General features: G+C 31.9%; 1 protein-coding gene across 1 annotated transcript; it reads left to right on the top strand.

Annotated features, from left to right (window-relative positions):
• The first annotated feature begins 3958 nt into the window (after positions 1-3958).
• LOC111894087 (serine/threonine-protein kinase PCRK1) lies at positions 3959-6661 on the top strand. Its single transcript, XM_023890160.3, has 5 exons — positions 3959-4353; positions 4665-5070; positions 5163-5399; positions 5842-5964; positions 6096-6661. The coding sequence occupies exons 2-5, from the start codon at positions 4747-4749 to the stop codon at positions 6459-6461; spliced, it is 1050 nt and encodes a 349-aa protein (XP_023745928.1). The 5' UTR covers positions 3959-4353; positions 4665-4746; the 3' UTR covers positions 6462-6661.
• Positions 6662-14268: the final 7607 nt, after the last annotated feature.

The following is a 14268-nucleotide window of genomic DNA, read 5'->3' as shown; positions in this document are numbered from 1 at the left end:
ACCCTTATCAGCTACCTAAAATATTCTAGAAGCCTTTTGGAACCTCTCCATAACCGTCCACCTTTATTTACATCCAAATGTTCATTTTTCTTAACTATTGAACAATTAACATTCAACCCATGTACCTTTAAGTTAAATCCAAATTATTTTCAACTACTTTTAACTAGTTTCTAATTAATTTATTAACCTGTAATAAATTAATAAACTATTTATCTCACTCTCTTAAATGCTTTTCTAGCTATTTTAGCTCTTTAGGGCAACCCAAAATGACTTTATTATTATTCCTAAAGTTATATCAATTAATTATGACAATGGACAACTATTTCCGACAACAGGCAAATTAGTGCAAGCAGTTTCTAATCATTAACGGCCTTTGATTACTTATATAATTTATATTTTCACATATATTTATATTTATGCATATTTATAGTTATTTTATAATTTTGTAAGCAGGATATAAGACTTATAGAGAAGTTAGAGCCAACAACAGATAAGGGTCATGTTGAATGGTGGACTTTTAGCTCGGCATGGATTGACCGCCATGCTTTAACTACCACAGATGTTCACATGGCACATTTTCTAACACCATCACAACAACACTCGCCTACTTATAAGCCTCGACAAAAGAAGGCACAGACAGATGTTGTGAAAGGTTCATATGCATCTGACCCACCACTACCACCACCATCCATTGTATTGTCTACTAATAAAGACCAAATTATTGTTGAGTTACAAAATGAGTTTTGTGAATGTCGTGAGTAGTTAAGGGGACATGAGATGCGTTTTACAGAACATGATGCTATTTTAGTCATGCTTCTAAAACTTATTAATAAGACTGTCGGAGATGATGTGTGTACCTCAAAGAGGGTGGAGGTACATTGTTAGTTAATTCACTCCCTTACATTCTTTATTTACCTTTATGGTATAGTCGTTATTGCATCGTTTATAATTAAATACTATTGAACTGTACATGCACTTATCATGGAAGATGTTGGTACCATAGACAACAATGACTTATGGGTGCATGAGTATGGGTTAGGTACACCAGAATAGCCGCTGAATGACAGACCTAAGCAACCATCTGTATATAAACACTCGTCGGATATAAAATAGATTCCCTAAGAAGAATACAAAACGCCTGCAACACTTCTTAGTCATTCTCACTATCCATATAGTATAAGTCCTCATGGATATAGATGAAGAAAAAAGACGTTGTTCGTTGGACGGTCTTTTAGACCCTACCATTCATACTATATATAAAGAACCATATGCTTCGATTTTTTTCACACCATTTTATCACTAGTGTACAGACGGTTGAGTTTTGGAGGCGTTTATATGGGGATAATAACACGGGCTGGTTGGAATGTGATGTAAGTTATATAATTATGTGGTCATTACGTAGTAGCTTATAATAACAATACTTACTTTATTGTATACATCTGTTGATTGGCAACACGTCATGATGTGGATCTCATTGTAGCGTAGATTGGATGATGCTCTGTGGATATTTGTGTCGACAACTTTCAGCACATATGCATATGACTGGAGTAACATAGCTGATGGATCCATTTACCCAGCTTGGTCTGAGTGTGATACAGTATAACTTTGTTTCGATTGTGTTTCCTACTTAATAGTTATTTATAATATAATGTTATTTGATAGTAACTTAATTTCAACCGTTTGTGCAACTTTACATCCATATGAATATACCGAATGCTCAGTAGTTTTTGGGTCTTTTGGATTTCAAGACATTTAAAATGACTATATACGATAGCCATTGGGTGGACAACTATTGTTCAGAATATCGATCTTGGTTTATAGCTATGCGAGCCCGCATCTACAAACTCCTAGTAGGTACCAAGTATTAGGATACCAAACCAACTGATGTAATCCCCCTTTAGAGTTTCAAAATCACCCTTGAAAAAGGGCATACATGTACCACAAAAGTCTGATAGTAAAGGAGATTGTTGGGTGTTTTGTGTTGGTTCACAAATATGTTAATCGTGGGAAAATCATATAAGACAGAAGGTTCAACCAAAACATGGACCATATCATATCACAAGAGATTGGTGGAAATTTTTGGGGTACGAAGATAAAATAAGAGTGCATTTGAACGTTGTAATATTATTTAAAACATATTTAACTTTATGTAATTATTACTTTTTGTAAATTTAAAAATTCCAAGCACTGTTATTTTTTGGACAAAACTGCCAAAATGGTCCATATGGTATGCATTTTTCTGGGTTTTCATCTAAAGCTCGACTTTTCTGGTTTCATGGTCATTTTGACCATGTTTCCATGTGGAAATGGTCCATTTGAAAACTAAAATGAATATTATACCCTTTTATTTTTATTTTTACATTTTTCAATATCTATTTTAATAATTAAAACAATAAAAGGGAACACACACACATACACACACACACACTCTCTCTCTCTCTCTCTCTTTCTCTCTAAAAAGCCCATGAAGCTTCACGAGTTTCATCATCTTCACAGACAAACCATTTGTAGAAAATATTTTTTTAGGTTTGTTCTAGAAAATACACACTCACACTCATGAATCTGAAACATTTACGGGACTAAAAAAATCAGAAATTGAATATGATTCATTTGTTCTTCAAATCTTTTATGAAAAAAAAGCCCAGAAATCGATTTGGGTGTATGTTTTCATCCCCAAAAAGTGATTTGTTTGTACATGTGTGCTTTTATTTTTGAAATTGATATTTGTGAATATGAATTGTTTCAAGAAGTTGTGTGTTCATCTAAAACCGTTCCCTCATCCTCAGGTTACCAACTCTCCTTATTCCTCCAGTAACCTATGATTGGTAGGTGAGCGTGTTTATGTGTGTATGTTTCTTTGTGGTGGTGGTTGGTTAAGACGAAAGATGCATCTGCGATTTTGCTCTTTAGTTCTTGAGTTTCAAAAACGAAAGACAAAATCGATTTCATATTCAATAATACCCGCAAAATCATACCAGAAAAATCATACACTCCTTCCCACGTGTGTATGCAGGTAACCAAACAAAAGAAACTATGGGAATATTTTTTGTATACTCGAATTAAAATATAGGTAAAAATAAAATGGTGAAGAACAAAGGGCTTTTTTGTAGCTTCTTGATTACTAATGTCAACATGTAGAAAATGGTGGAAGCAAAAAAACCGATCATTTCCCTCTTTTCAGGTGGATTTCTTGATTACTAATTAGAATTGGGTTAGATTCTCTAACTCTACCTCATGTGTATATATGTGTATGTGTCTTAACTAATTGTGTGCGTTCATTTGAGAGAGAGAGAGAGAGAGAGAGAGAGAGAGAGAGAGAGAGAGAGAGAGAGAGAGAGAGAGAGAGAGAGAGAGAGAGAGAGAGAGAGCCGAAAACTCAAAACAGTTTCAGAGATATTAAAACTACATACAAACCTGATCAAAAGGACCACGAAGCAAAAAAAAAAAAAAAAAAATCGATGTTTAGACGAAAACCCAAAACAAATACATACCACGGGGATTATTTTTGCGGTTTTTTCTATTTTTGCAATATATACATTTTATATAAAAAACATATAAAACCATAGATAAATAAAAATAATAATTTTGACTGTTCAGGAACACTTCTCTAGAATCTTACCCCGGTGTCCCCGGAGTTCACTCGGTAATGTCATGTTCCGAACATACTTGTCATTTTACAAAAATTAAAAAATATTGTTTATTCTTTTTTTTTAAAAAAAGTTCATTCATATGAGGTAGATCACTCAATTTCTCTTTATTAAAATGACGGAACACTATAGAATTGTTCTAAACGTTCATATATAAAATCTCACGATCGTTATCATTGATAATCTAGATTCACATATTTAATTTTTAAAAAGAAGACAAAAAGGATGTACTATTAATTTGTATAGTGGTAATTTATTGATAAATTTATGGATTCATGTCTTACATCTTGTAACATAAATAAAAACATACAAAGTGAATTCATACCATCTTCTTGTTGGTCGTCGACGGAGATGAGTTTTACGCGCACCCTACGCGACCAACGAAGATTTTATAAAGAATAAGATGAATCCTATGTTAACTAATTGACCGTGTCCTCAAATACCCGATTCTTTTAACGAACCTTCCCCTAATCATTCATAGTTCATACCATCGTTTCTGGGTTTCTTCAAAACAATTTTTTTATTTTATATGACTTCGAATCTTGAGAGAAATTCACTTCGAAATTTAACATTTTTCCTTCACTTCTGTTCTGTTTGCTGTTCTGGGTAGACTTTCATTTTTGTCTTTAATGAGCATTTCTAGCTCCCCTCTTCGGATGGTGGGAAGCTCTGAAGATCATGGCGATTCCTGCTCTTGAGCTTCCAGGTTCGAAAAAATCCTTCCTTTTTCTGGAAATCGCATGTGGGTTTAACTCGAATTCGCTGATTGTGATGTAAATCGATTTCACTTTATTCGTCAATTGGGTCATTGATTTGATCTGGTTAACGATTTTAGGTTTTGTTTGATTGTTGTTTTTAGCATCCGTTAGTTGGATTATCTGTTTGACTAATTAGATCTTCGAACTCTTATTCGCTATCCATAGATTTTTAATCAAAAAGTCCATTTCTATTTTGGGGAAAAGTGTATTTAGTATATGAATCATAATGTTCTTATTCGTGATTCCTTTCTTATTACAGCCAAATCTGTAAAGCTCATCGTTGATATGGACAGATAGTCAACAAGAACACCTTTCTCTCATGCGACTCAAGGCTCAAAACAATGGTTTTCCATTTCCGATGTTTCTCTTTTTTGTATGCACAAAATGCACGAGAAACCACAACAGTTGATGTCTTTCATACTGCAAATTCCCGATTTGTTGATGCTTCACGAATGAATCAAACTGTTGCCCCGAATCTAAACATAAGCCCAACACTTCGGAATTTCACACTTTCCGAACTTAAAACAGCCACTAAAGAGTTTCACGCTTCTAACAAAATCGGTGAGGGTGGATTTGCGATTGTATATAAAGGCACAGTGAAAAGCTTACAACATCGGTCCTTTCTTATTGAGGTGGCTGTGAAGCAAATTAAACCAGGACAACTGGTAAGTCTTCCTTAACACTTTCCTTATATAGTAACATTTGTAGTTTTAAACTTTTTAAATGTTTAATGAATGTTGTACTTTTTGGATAATAGGGATATAGAACATGGTTGACTGAAGTGAATGTTGGGGAAATTAACCATGATAACCTTGTGAAGCTAATTGGGTTTTGTAATGAAGATAGCCAGTTGCTTTTGGTGTATGAATATATGCCTAAAAAAAGCTTAGATGGTCATCTAGCAGCTAACTCAAATACACCTCTCTCATGGGGTAGGAGACTAAACATAGCTAAAGATGCCGCTACAGGTTTGGAGCACTTACATAAGGCAAAGGTAAAATATTCCTTTAAATAGTTGTGGAGATTGATCTGCCATCATATCATGTCATCATATCATCAGGTCACTTTTGTCGTTATAAATAGAACTCTCTGTACCTCTATAACCCAAAAGTAGAAAGCATGCGTGACGTCTGTATTCTACGAATCTAATAAAATCTTTCTAGTTTGTCTGTGGATGTACCGCGATTAACCTGATTGACGGCGGTTTTACTATGGTGCCCGTAGTGGCATCGGCAACACCTGGTTTTTCGGAAGCAGTGCAAAAAATATCAAAAAAAAAATTTCTACTAACATGACACTACGAAAATTTATCTATGACACCCCTACTATGAAATCCTGCGTCTGTGCTATGGATTGGTGATTGTCTGAGCCACGTTAAATCCTTGTGTTGTTATTTTTGGGTGCATCAATTGACTTGATGTTGTTATTAATTACAGATAGTCTTTAGGGACTTTAAACCCTCAAATATTCTTTTAGACAACAATTGGAATGCGAAGCTTTGTGACTTTGGATTTGCTAGAGATGGCCCACAAGATGGACGTACCCATGTCTCAACAATGGTATATATATATATATATATATATATATATATATATATATATATATATATATATATATATGATTTTGTTGCAAAAATCGAAAATAGTTTTTGGTTTTTGTGATTTTTGTAATATGATGGAAATTTATTTAGGTGGTAGGAACAAAAGGATATGCAGCTCCAGAATATGTTCAAACGGGTCGACTGACATCGAAGGTTGATGTATGGAGCTATGGTATCTTTCTTGAAGAGCTTATCACAGGTCGACCTCCAATTACCCAAAATAACCCTGAGAACAGTTCCCAATGCTTGAGGTTGGTATGTTGCTACGCAGGGGCAGAAAAGTCAAAACTAATAGTTGACCCGAGGCTCCAAGGGTATTCAGAGAGATCGATGCAGAAGGTGACTTTAATTGCTAAGAAATGTTTGGAGAAAGATCCGAAGATGAGGCCAACAATGAGTGAGGTTCTTGAAATGGTGACAGATGCTATTGCATCGGAGAATCAGCAGGTTGGCTGAGTATTTGTTATATAAAATTATATTTAAAAAAGATTTTATTTTTTCCTTGGATTCTCGATGTAGACTATTTTTTGACCTGTTGAAACTGGTCTGGTATGTGTATATTTTTTGGGAAATTATTGGGACTTGTGTGTATACTATATATAGAAATTGTGTCCTTTTTGAGACATTCTTAAGGATTTTTAAGTTTTTCATCTTCACATGGTTTTACTCCTCCATTACTTCTATTGATCTTAAAGTTATGATTTTTTTTAATGAAAATTGAATATGATTTTGGATATTCTAGTTTGGTATCTTCTGAAAACTAATTAATGAATGTGAATTTGTTTTTTGAATTTTGGAATGTTAGAGATCTCAAAGAGGCATATAAAGTGTTCGATGAAATGTCTTAAAGAGTTGTTTATAGTAAAATGAATTAAACGTTGTTTTGTAAATGAACTAAAAATTATATAGCTTTCATAAACCGAAATAAATTATAATGTTTAAACCCATAAAAGGAGGTATGTAAAGTGTTTGATGAAATGTCCCAAAGAATTGTTTATACATCTATGTTAGGTATAGCTAATTGCATGCACATAAAAGATTGTAAATATGTGTCTAGTAAAATGAATTAAACGTTGTTTTCTAAATGAACTAAAAATTATATAGCTTTCATTAACCGAAATAAATTATAATATTTAACCCATAAAAAAAGTTGTAGAGATTTTATTTGTAAACAATAAAATTTATTTATACACAACAATTTGTATTTTAAAATATTACATTGTAAAATTCTATTAACCATAAAATGTTGTATACGAATAAAAAATAGAATAGCAAGCAAAAAATACACTCAATGTCTAATGTTTGGTGATGCATTTTTAAGAATCTTGAAAGGTCATGGCCATCACCTCCATTTTTTCAAAAGAACATTGTGTAACTTTAATGAAGAGACTTTTCTCCTTAATAAACAAACTATTAATTTAAGTTCAATTAGAAAAATATTTAGATTAAAGTAATCAATCAATAAGAACGGCTCAAAGATTCTCTCTCCATTATTTTAAGTTATGTGGGATAATTATGTAAAGTTGGGTACTCAATAATCAATAATTTCCATAAAATATTTATAATGGAAAGAATGAATGACGATTATGTTAATTATTCTCACATTTTACCATATAAATTGTTAATGTGCGATCCTTTTAAATATAAATTATTATATGTATAGAAAAATTATTATGCTCGAATTATATCTTACCATTAAAAGTTAGTTTGAAAACTGCCAACCATTTCTTTGAAAAATGTGAGGAATGAAAAACGTGACAAAGTGACAATATTTTAAGATTCTTACAAACAAATGCAACATTCGATAATCCAGTTTTTGTTTTTTTCTGTTGTATTGTGATAAAAGTAGTTCAAATATTAAATTACAATAAACAAAAAAAGAAGCAAAAGCTACAAGGCGAGTCATTTCTCAGAAAATGCCTGGTAGGAGAGAAGGATATGCTATGCCATGCCAACGACTCTCTAATTCTCTAATTATCACATGTTTTAGTTTTTTCTTTTTTTTGGGTTAAAAATGAAATTAATTTTGACACTTAAATTTCCAATTGCTCATGTATACGAACTTTGTATTAGTTAACGGTATTTAGTAAATCATTAAAGTTGCATTTGGTGTATTATAGATAACGTATTTTTTTAATTTTTTTAAATTGTCATGTTTGACAAACTAAAAATTAACTTATAAGCTAGCTTTAAAAAAAACTAATTAGTTTAATTTTTCATGAGTTTTCTTAACATTTTTCAAATATACCATTAATTAATTATAAAAAAACATATTCTTCTAGATGTCATTTTATATTATTTTATATATTTCAGTTAACTTATCAGTTAGTTTTTACCAAATATTATTTTTATTAGCTAGCTTTTTAACTAGTATGTCCAACATAGCCTAAATCATCAAAAAACTTGTATTTGAATATTCATTTATAATTTCATTATAATTCTGAGTTATTCATACAAAAGGGGAAAAAGTGGGAGCCTAGGAGGTGTGTTGGCATCGTCTGATAAATTCTTTAAACATATATCATAAGAAATTCGGTATACATTCAACGAACTGTGTTTGATGTTGATGTGGCATAATAATAAGAATATGAATAACACCCCGATAAATTATGGTGGATAATGGTGATAAGGTGGAGTGGTGGATTGTGGTCACCACCATAATTAACCACACGCAATCATATATTTTTCTTTTTCTATCTTTCTTTATATTTTTAATAATTAAAATTTTTATATTATGTTTAAATAATCAAAAAAATAAAGGAGATATAATGATATAGAGTGGAGAGCATACTAAACTAATATGGTTGTATGTGGTAATGAGATGGTAGTGACATAGCACCCATCTATCTCTCTCTCTATCTATCTATCTATCTATCTATCTATCTATCTATATATATATATATATATATATATATATATATATATATATATATAAGACATTTTTACTTGTATTACATGCATTTGAAACCTCCATGACCTTTTAATTTCTTTCTAATAATTATTATAAATTGGTTAATAATGTCAAATTAACGCAAAAACTAAATTCTAATCATAAGCTAACTAAAATATAATATTAAAATATTATATTTTATTTTTATTTATAAAATTATGACTTTAACTTTTTAACATATTACAGTTAACTTATTAGTTTAGATATATTGTCGTATATGAACAATTGTTATTTTAGAGTCATAATTTTTGTATAATTTATGATTTTATGCAATATATTTAAATTATTAATTTGAATATAATGTTAAACGGTTAACTTAAATCAAAATTTCATTTAAACTTGAAAAACATCGAGATATTTTTTATAAATAGTTAAAAGTTATAGATTATAGTGTTAAACATAAATTAACATCCTAAATTAAAAAAAAAAAAAAACCATGAAACTATTTTTTATAATCATAAATAATTTTCAAATAAGTAGCTTAAAAATAACTTACAATAAGAATAGTTAAAAATAATATTCTATAAAAAAATTATAATGTCATCTTTAAAAATAAAAATAATGATTGTTGTTTTAAATAGTTGCAATAAAAAAAACCAACAATATTCATCAAATAAATTTAGGAAATGTTAAATTTATGAAACCAAATTAAAATAATTAAGAGTTTCCAAATATATTAATAACTTGAAACAATAATAGTTAAAAAAAACATTATATACAAAAATTATATTGTTACCTTTAAAAACAAAAACGATGTTTTATGTTGTAAATAATTACAATAATAGAAATTAAAACCTTAAGAAAATAAACTTTTTAAAAGTAGTTATCATAACAACAACTATAAATTACAATGAGTAACTCATAGGTAGATGTCATTAAGACAACTGGAAGTATAGAATTTTAAAAAATGTCTACATTATCATATAAACAAAACAAACAATGTTTATATTAACGTATTATTAGATTTATTATAGAATATCTAAAAACAACGTCATTGATATATTTAAAAAGCATATATTTGTAAAGATTTCGAATATATTGTTGTACTCTGCGCAACACACAAGTATTTGTCTAGTTATATTTATGATTAGTGATGGGTATTCCAGAAGGCCTATGACAAGGTGATGTATCTATAAAATCATAACACAAAAAATTAAGCTATTTCAGTGTCATCAACACTAGTTTTAAGATTATCATGTAATAATATCATATAAACATTTAACTCATAACTATCCATATTTGGTTCATAGAGTATATGTTATCAAATATACATTTAACAAATATTTCAGATAATAAGCAATTAATCCACAAATAAACTTTCAACAAAAAAATTAATACATTTTAATAAGTACTTTGTATTAAAATCATATTCATGAAAGTAACTATTCACTCACCTGATATAGATGGAAGAGTCGCAGAAACATTAGCTCTATGACTGATACATCATATTCCCTTTTAAAATGACCTAAATACGAATACTACTAAGTTTTAGTATTCGTTCGTATTAATAAAGTTTAATCGTTAAAATGTGTTTTATCAGATTTATCAAGAATCCCGAAAGAACATCGGCGTATAGCTGATAAGGAACAACCATGTAAGGTCGTATCTGAGGTAGAATTTGTTTGGTATATAGCAATATTGTAAAATTTTCGACAAGGTCCTGATTAATCTTCAATTAATCACTAGGGGCTAGTAGACCAATTAGCGAGCGCCGAACAATTAATCATTGCATACACATTGAGTGGAACAATAGAAAACAATGAAATTTTAACACTTAGAATAAGTTCAATCTCAATAGAAACTATTTGAAGAATGATTAGTGTTGTATTAAGACAAAACTGCAAAATTGGGCCTTGTGGTTTGTAAACAACTTTGGATAGGGTCCAAAAAGTTTTCAACTTGCATGAAAAGTCCAAAATCAAGAATTTTCTTTGGTTTTGGTCCTTGAAAATTTCAAAGGACTATTTTGCCCTTATTATTTATTTTTCACATTTTCTTTATTTGTTTTAATAGTTTTATAATTTAAAAAAAGCAAAAGAAAAGAAAAATAAAAGGCGAGTCCACCCCGCCCGATTTCTCTCTCTCTCTCTCTCTCCCTCTCTATCTCTCATCAGGTCGTCTTCCTCAACCCTTCTATCCTTTCTACCTCATCAATGGTTGATACCCTTCTCTTTTACACAACAAAACCCACTCACGCCATTGTGATTCTGTTACACATTAAGCGAGCAAGATCCGGAAGTGCATAGTTACCAATTTAAGAGAACGATTATGATGGGGAAGAATTAGGTGGGAGGCGAGTCCAGATCCAGTAAATCAATAAATCAGCGTCGTCGTGGAGGATGACGCCTGCGTGGAAGATGAATGAGATGTCATCGCCGTAGAATTTAAAGACGGCTAGGGTTAAAGAGAAATCAAATTAGCGTGTTCATACACCTGGTGCGCTTCATTCCAATTTGTCTGATCAATCTCATAGTCCCATTTTGGATGTTAGTTTCATCTTTAATTCAGAACAAGAACTGAAATTCGCTACCACTATACCAAATAATTTCTTCTGAAGTTTCAAATTTATCTGGGTCGATTCTTAGCTTAATTTCATGTTTGTTATTACTTGATTTTGAAAAAATTATGAAACTATCATTTTCAGAACAATGTTATCGTGATTAAGATGTGTTTGATGTTGAATGGTGGTGTTGCTCAACAGCTAGATTATTCACGAAGTGTTCTTTAGACGACAAGATTGAGGAAAAAGCTGCTATCTTTTGGGGGTTTTGTAGAAGAAGAACAATGAGCTTTAACCTAATTGAGCCATTTCTGAATGAATGAAAAAAGCATTTATTTGTTTATCCATGTTAATTTTTGCTATTAGATTTTATCTTAAACCAAATTATAAGTTTTTTAAATTTAGGTATCATGTTCAAGATTGGGATTCAAGAGAGAAAAAATTATGAAAGAATGGGGAAGATGGAGGGTCGAAAGAGAGAGAGAGAGAGAGAGAGAGAGAGAGAGAGAGAGGGAGAAAGAGAGAGAGAAGGGTGGACCCGTCCTTCTATTTTTCTTTTCTTTTGTTTTTTTAATAATAAAACAATTAAAACAAATAAAGAAAATGTGAAAAATAAAGAATAAGGGCAAAATAGTCCTTTTAAATTTTCAAGGACCAAAACCAAAGAAAATTCTTGATTTTGGACCTTCCATGCAAGTCGAAAACTTTTTGGATCCCATCCAAAGTTTTTTGCAAACCACAAGGACCAATTTTGCAGTTTTGTCGTCGTATTAATCATATTAACCTATTTTGTTATGATATTAGTGGTATTTACGAACTTTGTTATGAAATTAATCATATTAACCTTCATCGGCTTAGAAGGAGAACAAACCATTTCCTTAAAATGGGTGTGGATACATTCCTTGTCCCAACACGTTTTTAAGTCGTGAAGGCAGCAAATCCCATAAGAACTCTGCAGTTAAACATGCCCGGGCGAGAGCAATTCAGGGATGGGTGACCCCCTAGGAATTTTCGTGCTAGGAGCCTAAAGCGTACAATATTGTGATACGTGTCAGAGGGGGATGTTACAAATGGTATCAAAGCTGGGGCACGAGTCGATCTGTTCGACGGGGACGTCGAACCCTATAATGAGGGGGGGTGAAGGTGGGTTGCACCTAATCCTACATTGGCTTGGAAGGAGAACAAATCATTTCCTTAAAAGGGGTGTGGATACCTTCCTTATCACAACGCATTTTAAAGCTGTGAGGGCAGCAGATCCCAAAAGAACTCTGCAGTTAAGCATGCTCAGGCGAGAGCAATTCAGGGATGGGTGACCCCCTGGAAGTTTTCATGCCAGGAGCCCAAAGCGTACAATATTATGATACGTGCCTGAGGTGGATGTTACAAATAATTAGTTCATAAACCATAATCAGGAACCTAATTCATTAAACTCGACTCCTTCAGGTAAAAGGCCATTTTACCCTTTCCCTTAATTGGCCCAAATAATCGTGACCCAACTCAAAAGCACCTGAACCCCAAAATGGCCCAACCTTCTAAATTTATAGTTCGGAGTACACTGAGCGTACGCAACCTGTACGCCTCGCATACTCACACTGTCCAGATTACGGGGTTCAAACCCAGTACGCATAACGCACATAGAAGTATGCTAGGCATACTAGTCTGTGAACCGATCCTCATACGGATGCCTTAATCCCTTAAGACCCTTTAGTCTAAACTTTAGATATACTCTTAAACAAGGCATTAATCCATAAAGTCAGAAGCTTTAAGCTTATGCATGGCTTAATAATCCCCAAAACCCAATTTTAACACTCTAACCTCATGAAATGAACATCAACCCTTGCATGGTTGAGTTAAACCTATAAAGCTACTATTTCTATGCACAATGGATCTTAGAAACACTAGGATCTATCATCCTAAGCTTCTAGAGTAGCTTATACTCACAAGAAACAACTCAAGGGACCAAATATGCCAAGAACTGCAAACTAGCTAGATCTAAGAGATAAATCAACAAGGTTACAACTTTATACCTTTTGAGATTTGCCAATATGATGAATATTCTCGATCTTCAAGATCCACTCCAACCAATGCTTGATCACCAAGCTCCTACTTCTTCACAATGAACAAAAACACCAACGTTTACCACCAAAGCTCAAGAACACACAAGGAAAGGCTAGGGCTTCGTAAGGAGTCTTTAGACGGATGGAGGATGATGAGGGTGCAACCTCAAGGTTCATAATGACATTTAAATAGGGGCCAAACCCTAAAAATTAGGGTTTGTAATCTGTTTAGGTACGCCTAACATACGTATGGGTACGCCCAACATATGTCACCAACACCCGTTACCAACTTAAGGGAGTACGCCCAGTGTACTCCATGTTATGCCCAACGTAACATAACCAAAATGCAAATTCTTTTTAAAACTAAATCCAATATTGAAGAGTACTTGAAACTAGATCGTTACAAAAAAAAATCGGTTAACCAGTTTTTTGGTTCGGTTTTTCAGTTAACCAATTAGTTGTTTGTAATTAAAAAATCTATTTCAAAATTAATAAGTTCTAAAACAAATTTTCAAAATAATGATAATTTTGGACATAATCTTTCCAAAAGGCTAAATATGAAGTTTAAAGCTTAAAAAACAAAATTAAAATGCACTAGTGAAAATAAATAATGTATTGCCTTGTTGATGGGTTTGAGACTTTTGAATGATTTATCAACCGTCAACTCGATTCAAGATGAATAGGAAATTCAATAATTTATTAGAAGAACAAGAAACACGATATTGTTCAATGTCTTTTATTGAGCCTGAATATAGA

This window comes from Lactuca sativa, chromosome 6, assembly GCF_002870075.4.
Source record: "Lactuca sativa cultivar Salinas chromosome 6, Lsat_Salinas_v11, whole genome shotgun sequence".
Classification (NCBI taxonomy): Eukaryota; Viridiplantae; Streptophyta; class Magnoliopsida; order Asterales; family Asteraceae; genus Lactuca; species Lactuca sativa.
This window is presented reverse-complemented; position numbering and strand designations above follow the sequence as displayed.

Coding starts and splice junctions, on each gene's coding strand:
- LOC111894087 (XM_023890160.3), top strand. CDS start 4,747: ATGGTTTTCCATTTCCGATGTTTCTCTTTTTTGTATGCACAAAATGCA. Junction 5,071..5,162: donor AAATTAAACCAGGACAACTG/GTAAGTCTTCCT, acceptor TTTGGATAATAG/GGATATAGAACATGGTTGAC. Junction 5,400..5,841: donor AGCACTTACATAAGGCAAAG/GTAAAATATTCC, acceptor TATTAATTACAG/ATAGTCTTTAGGGACTTTAA.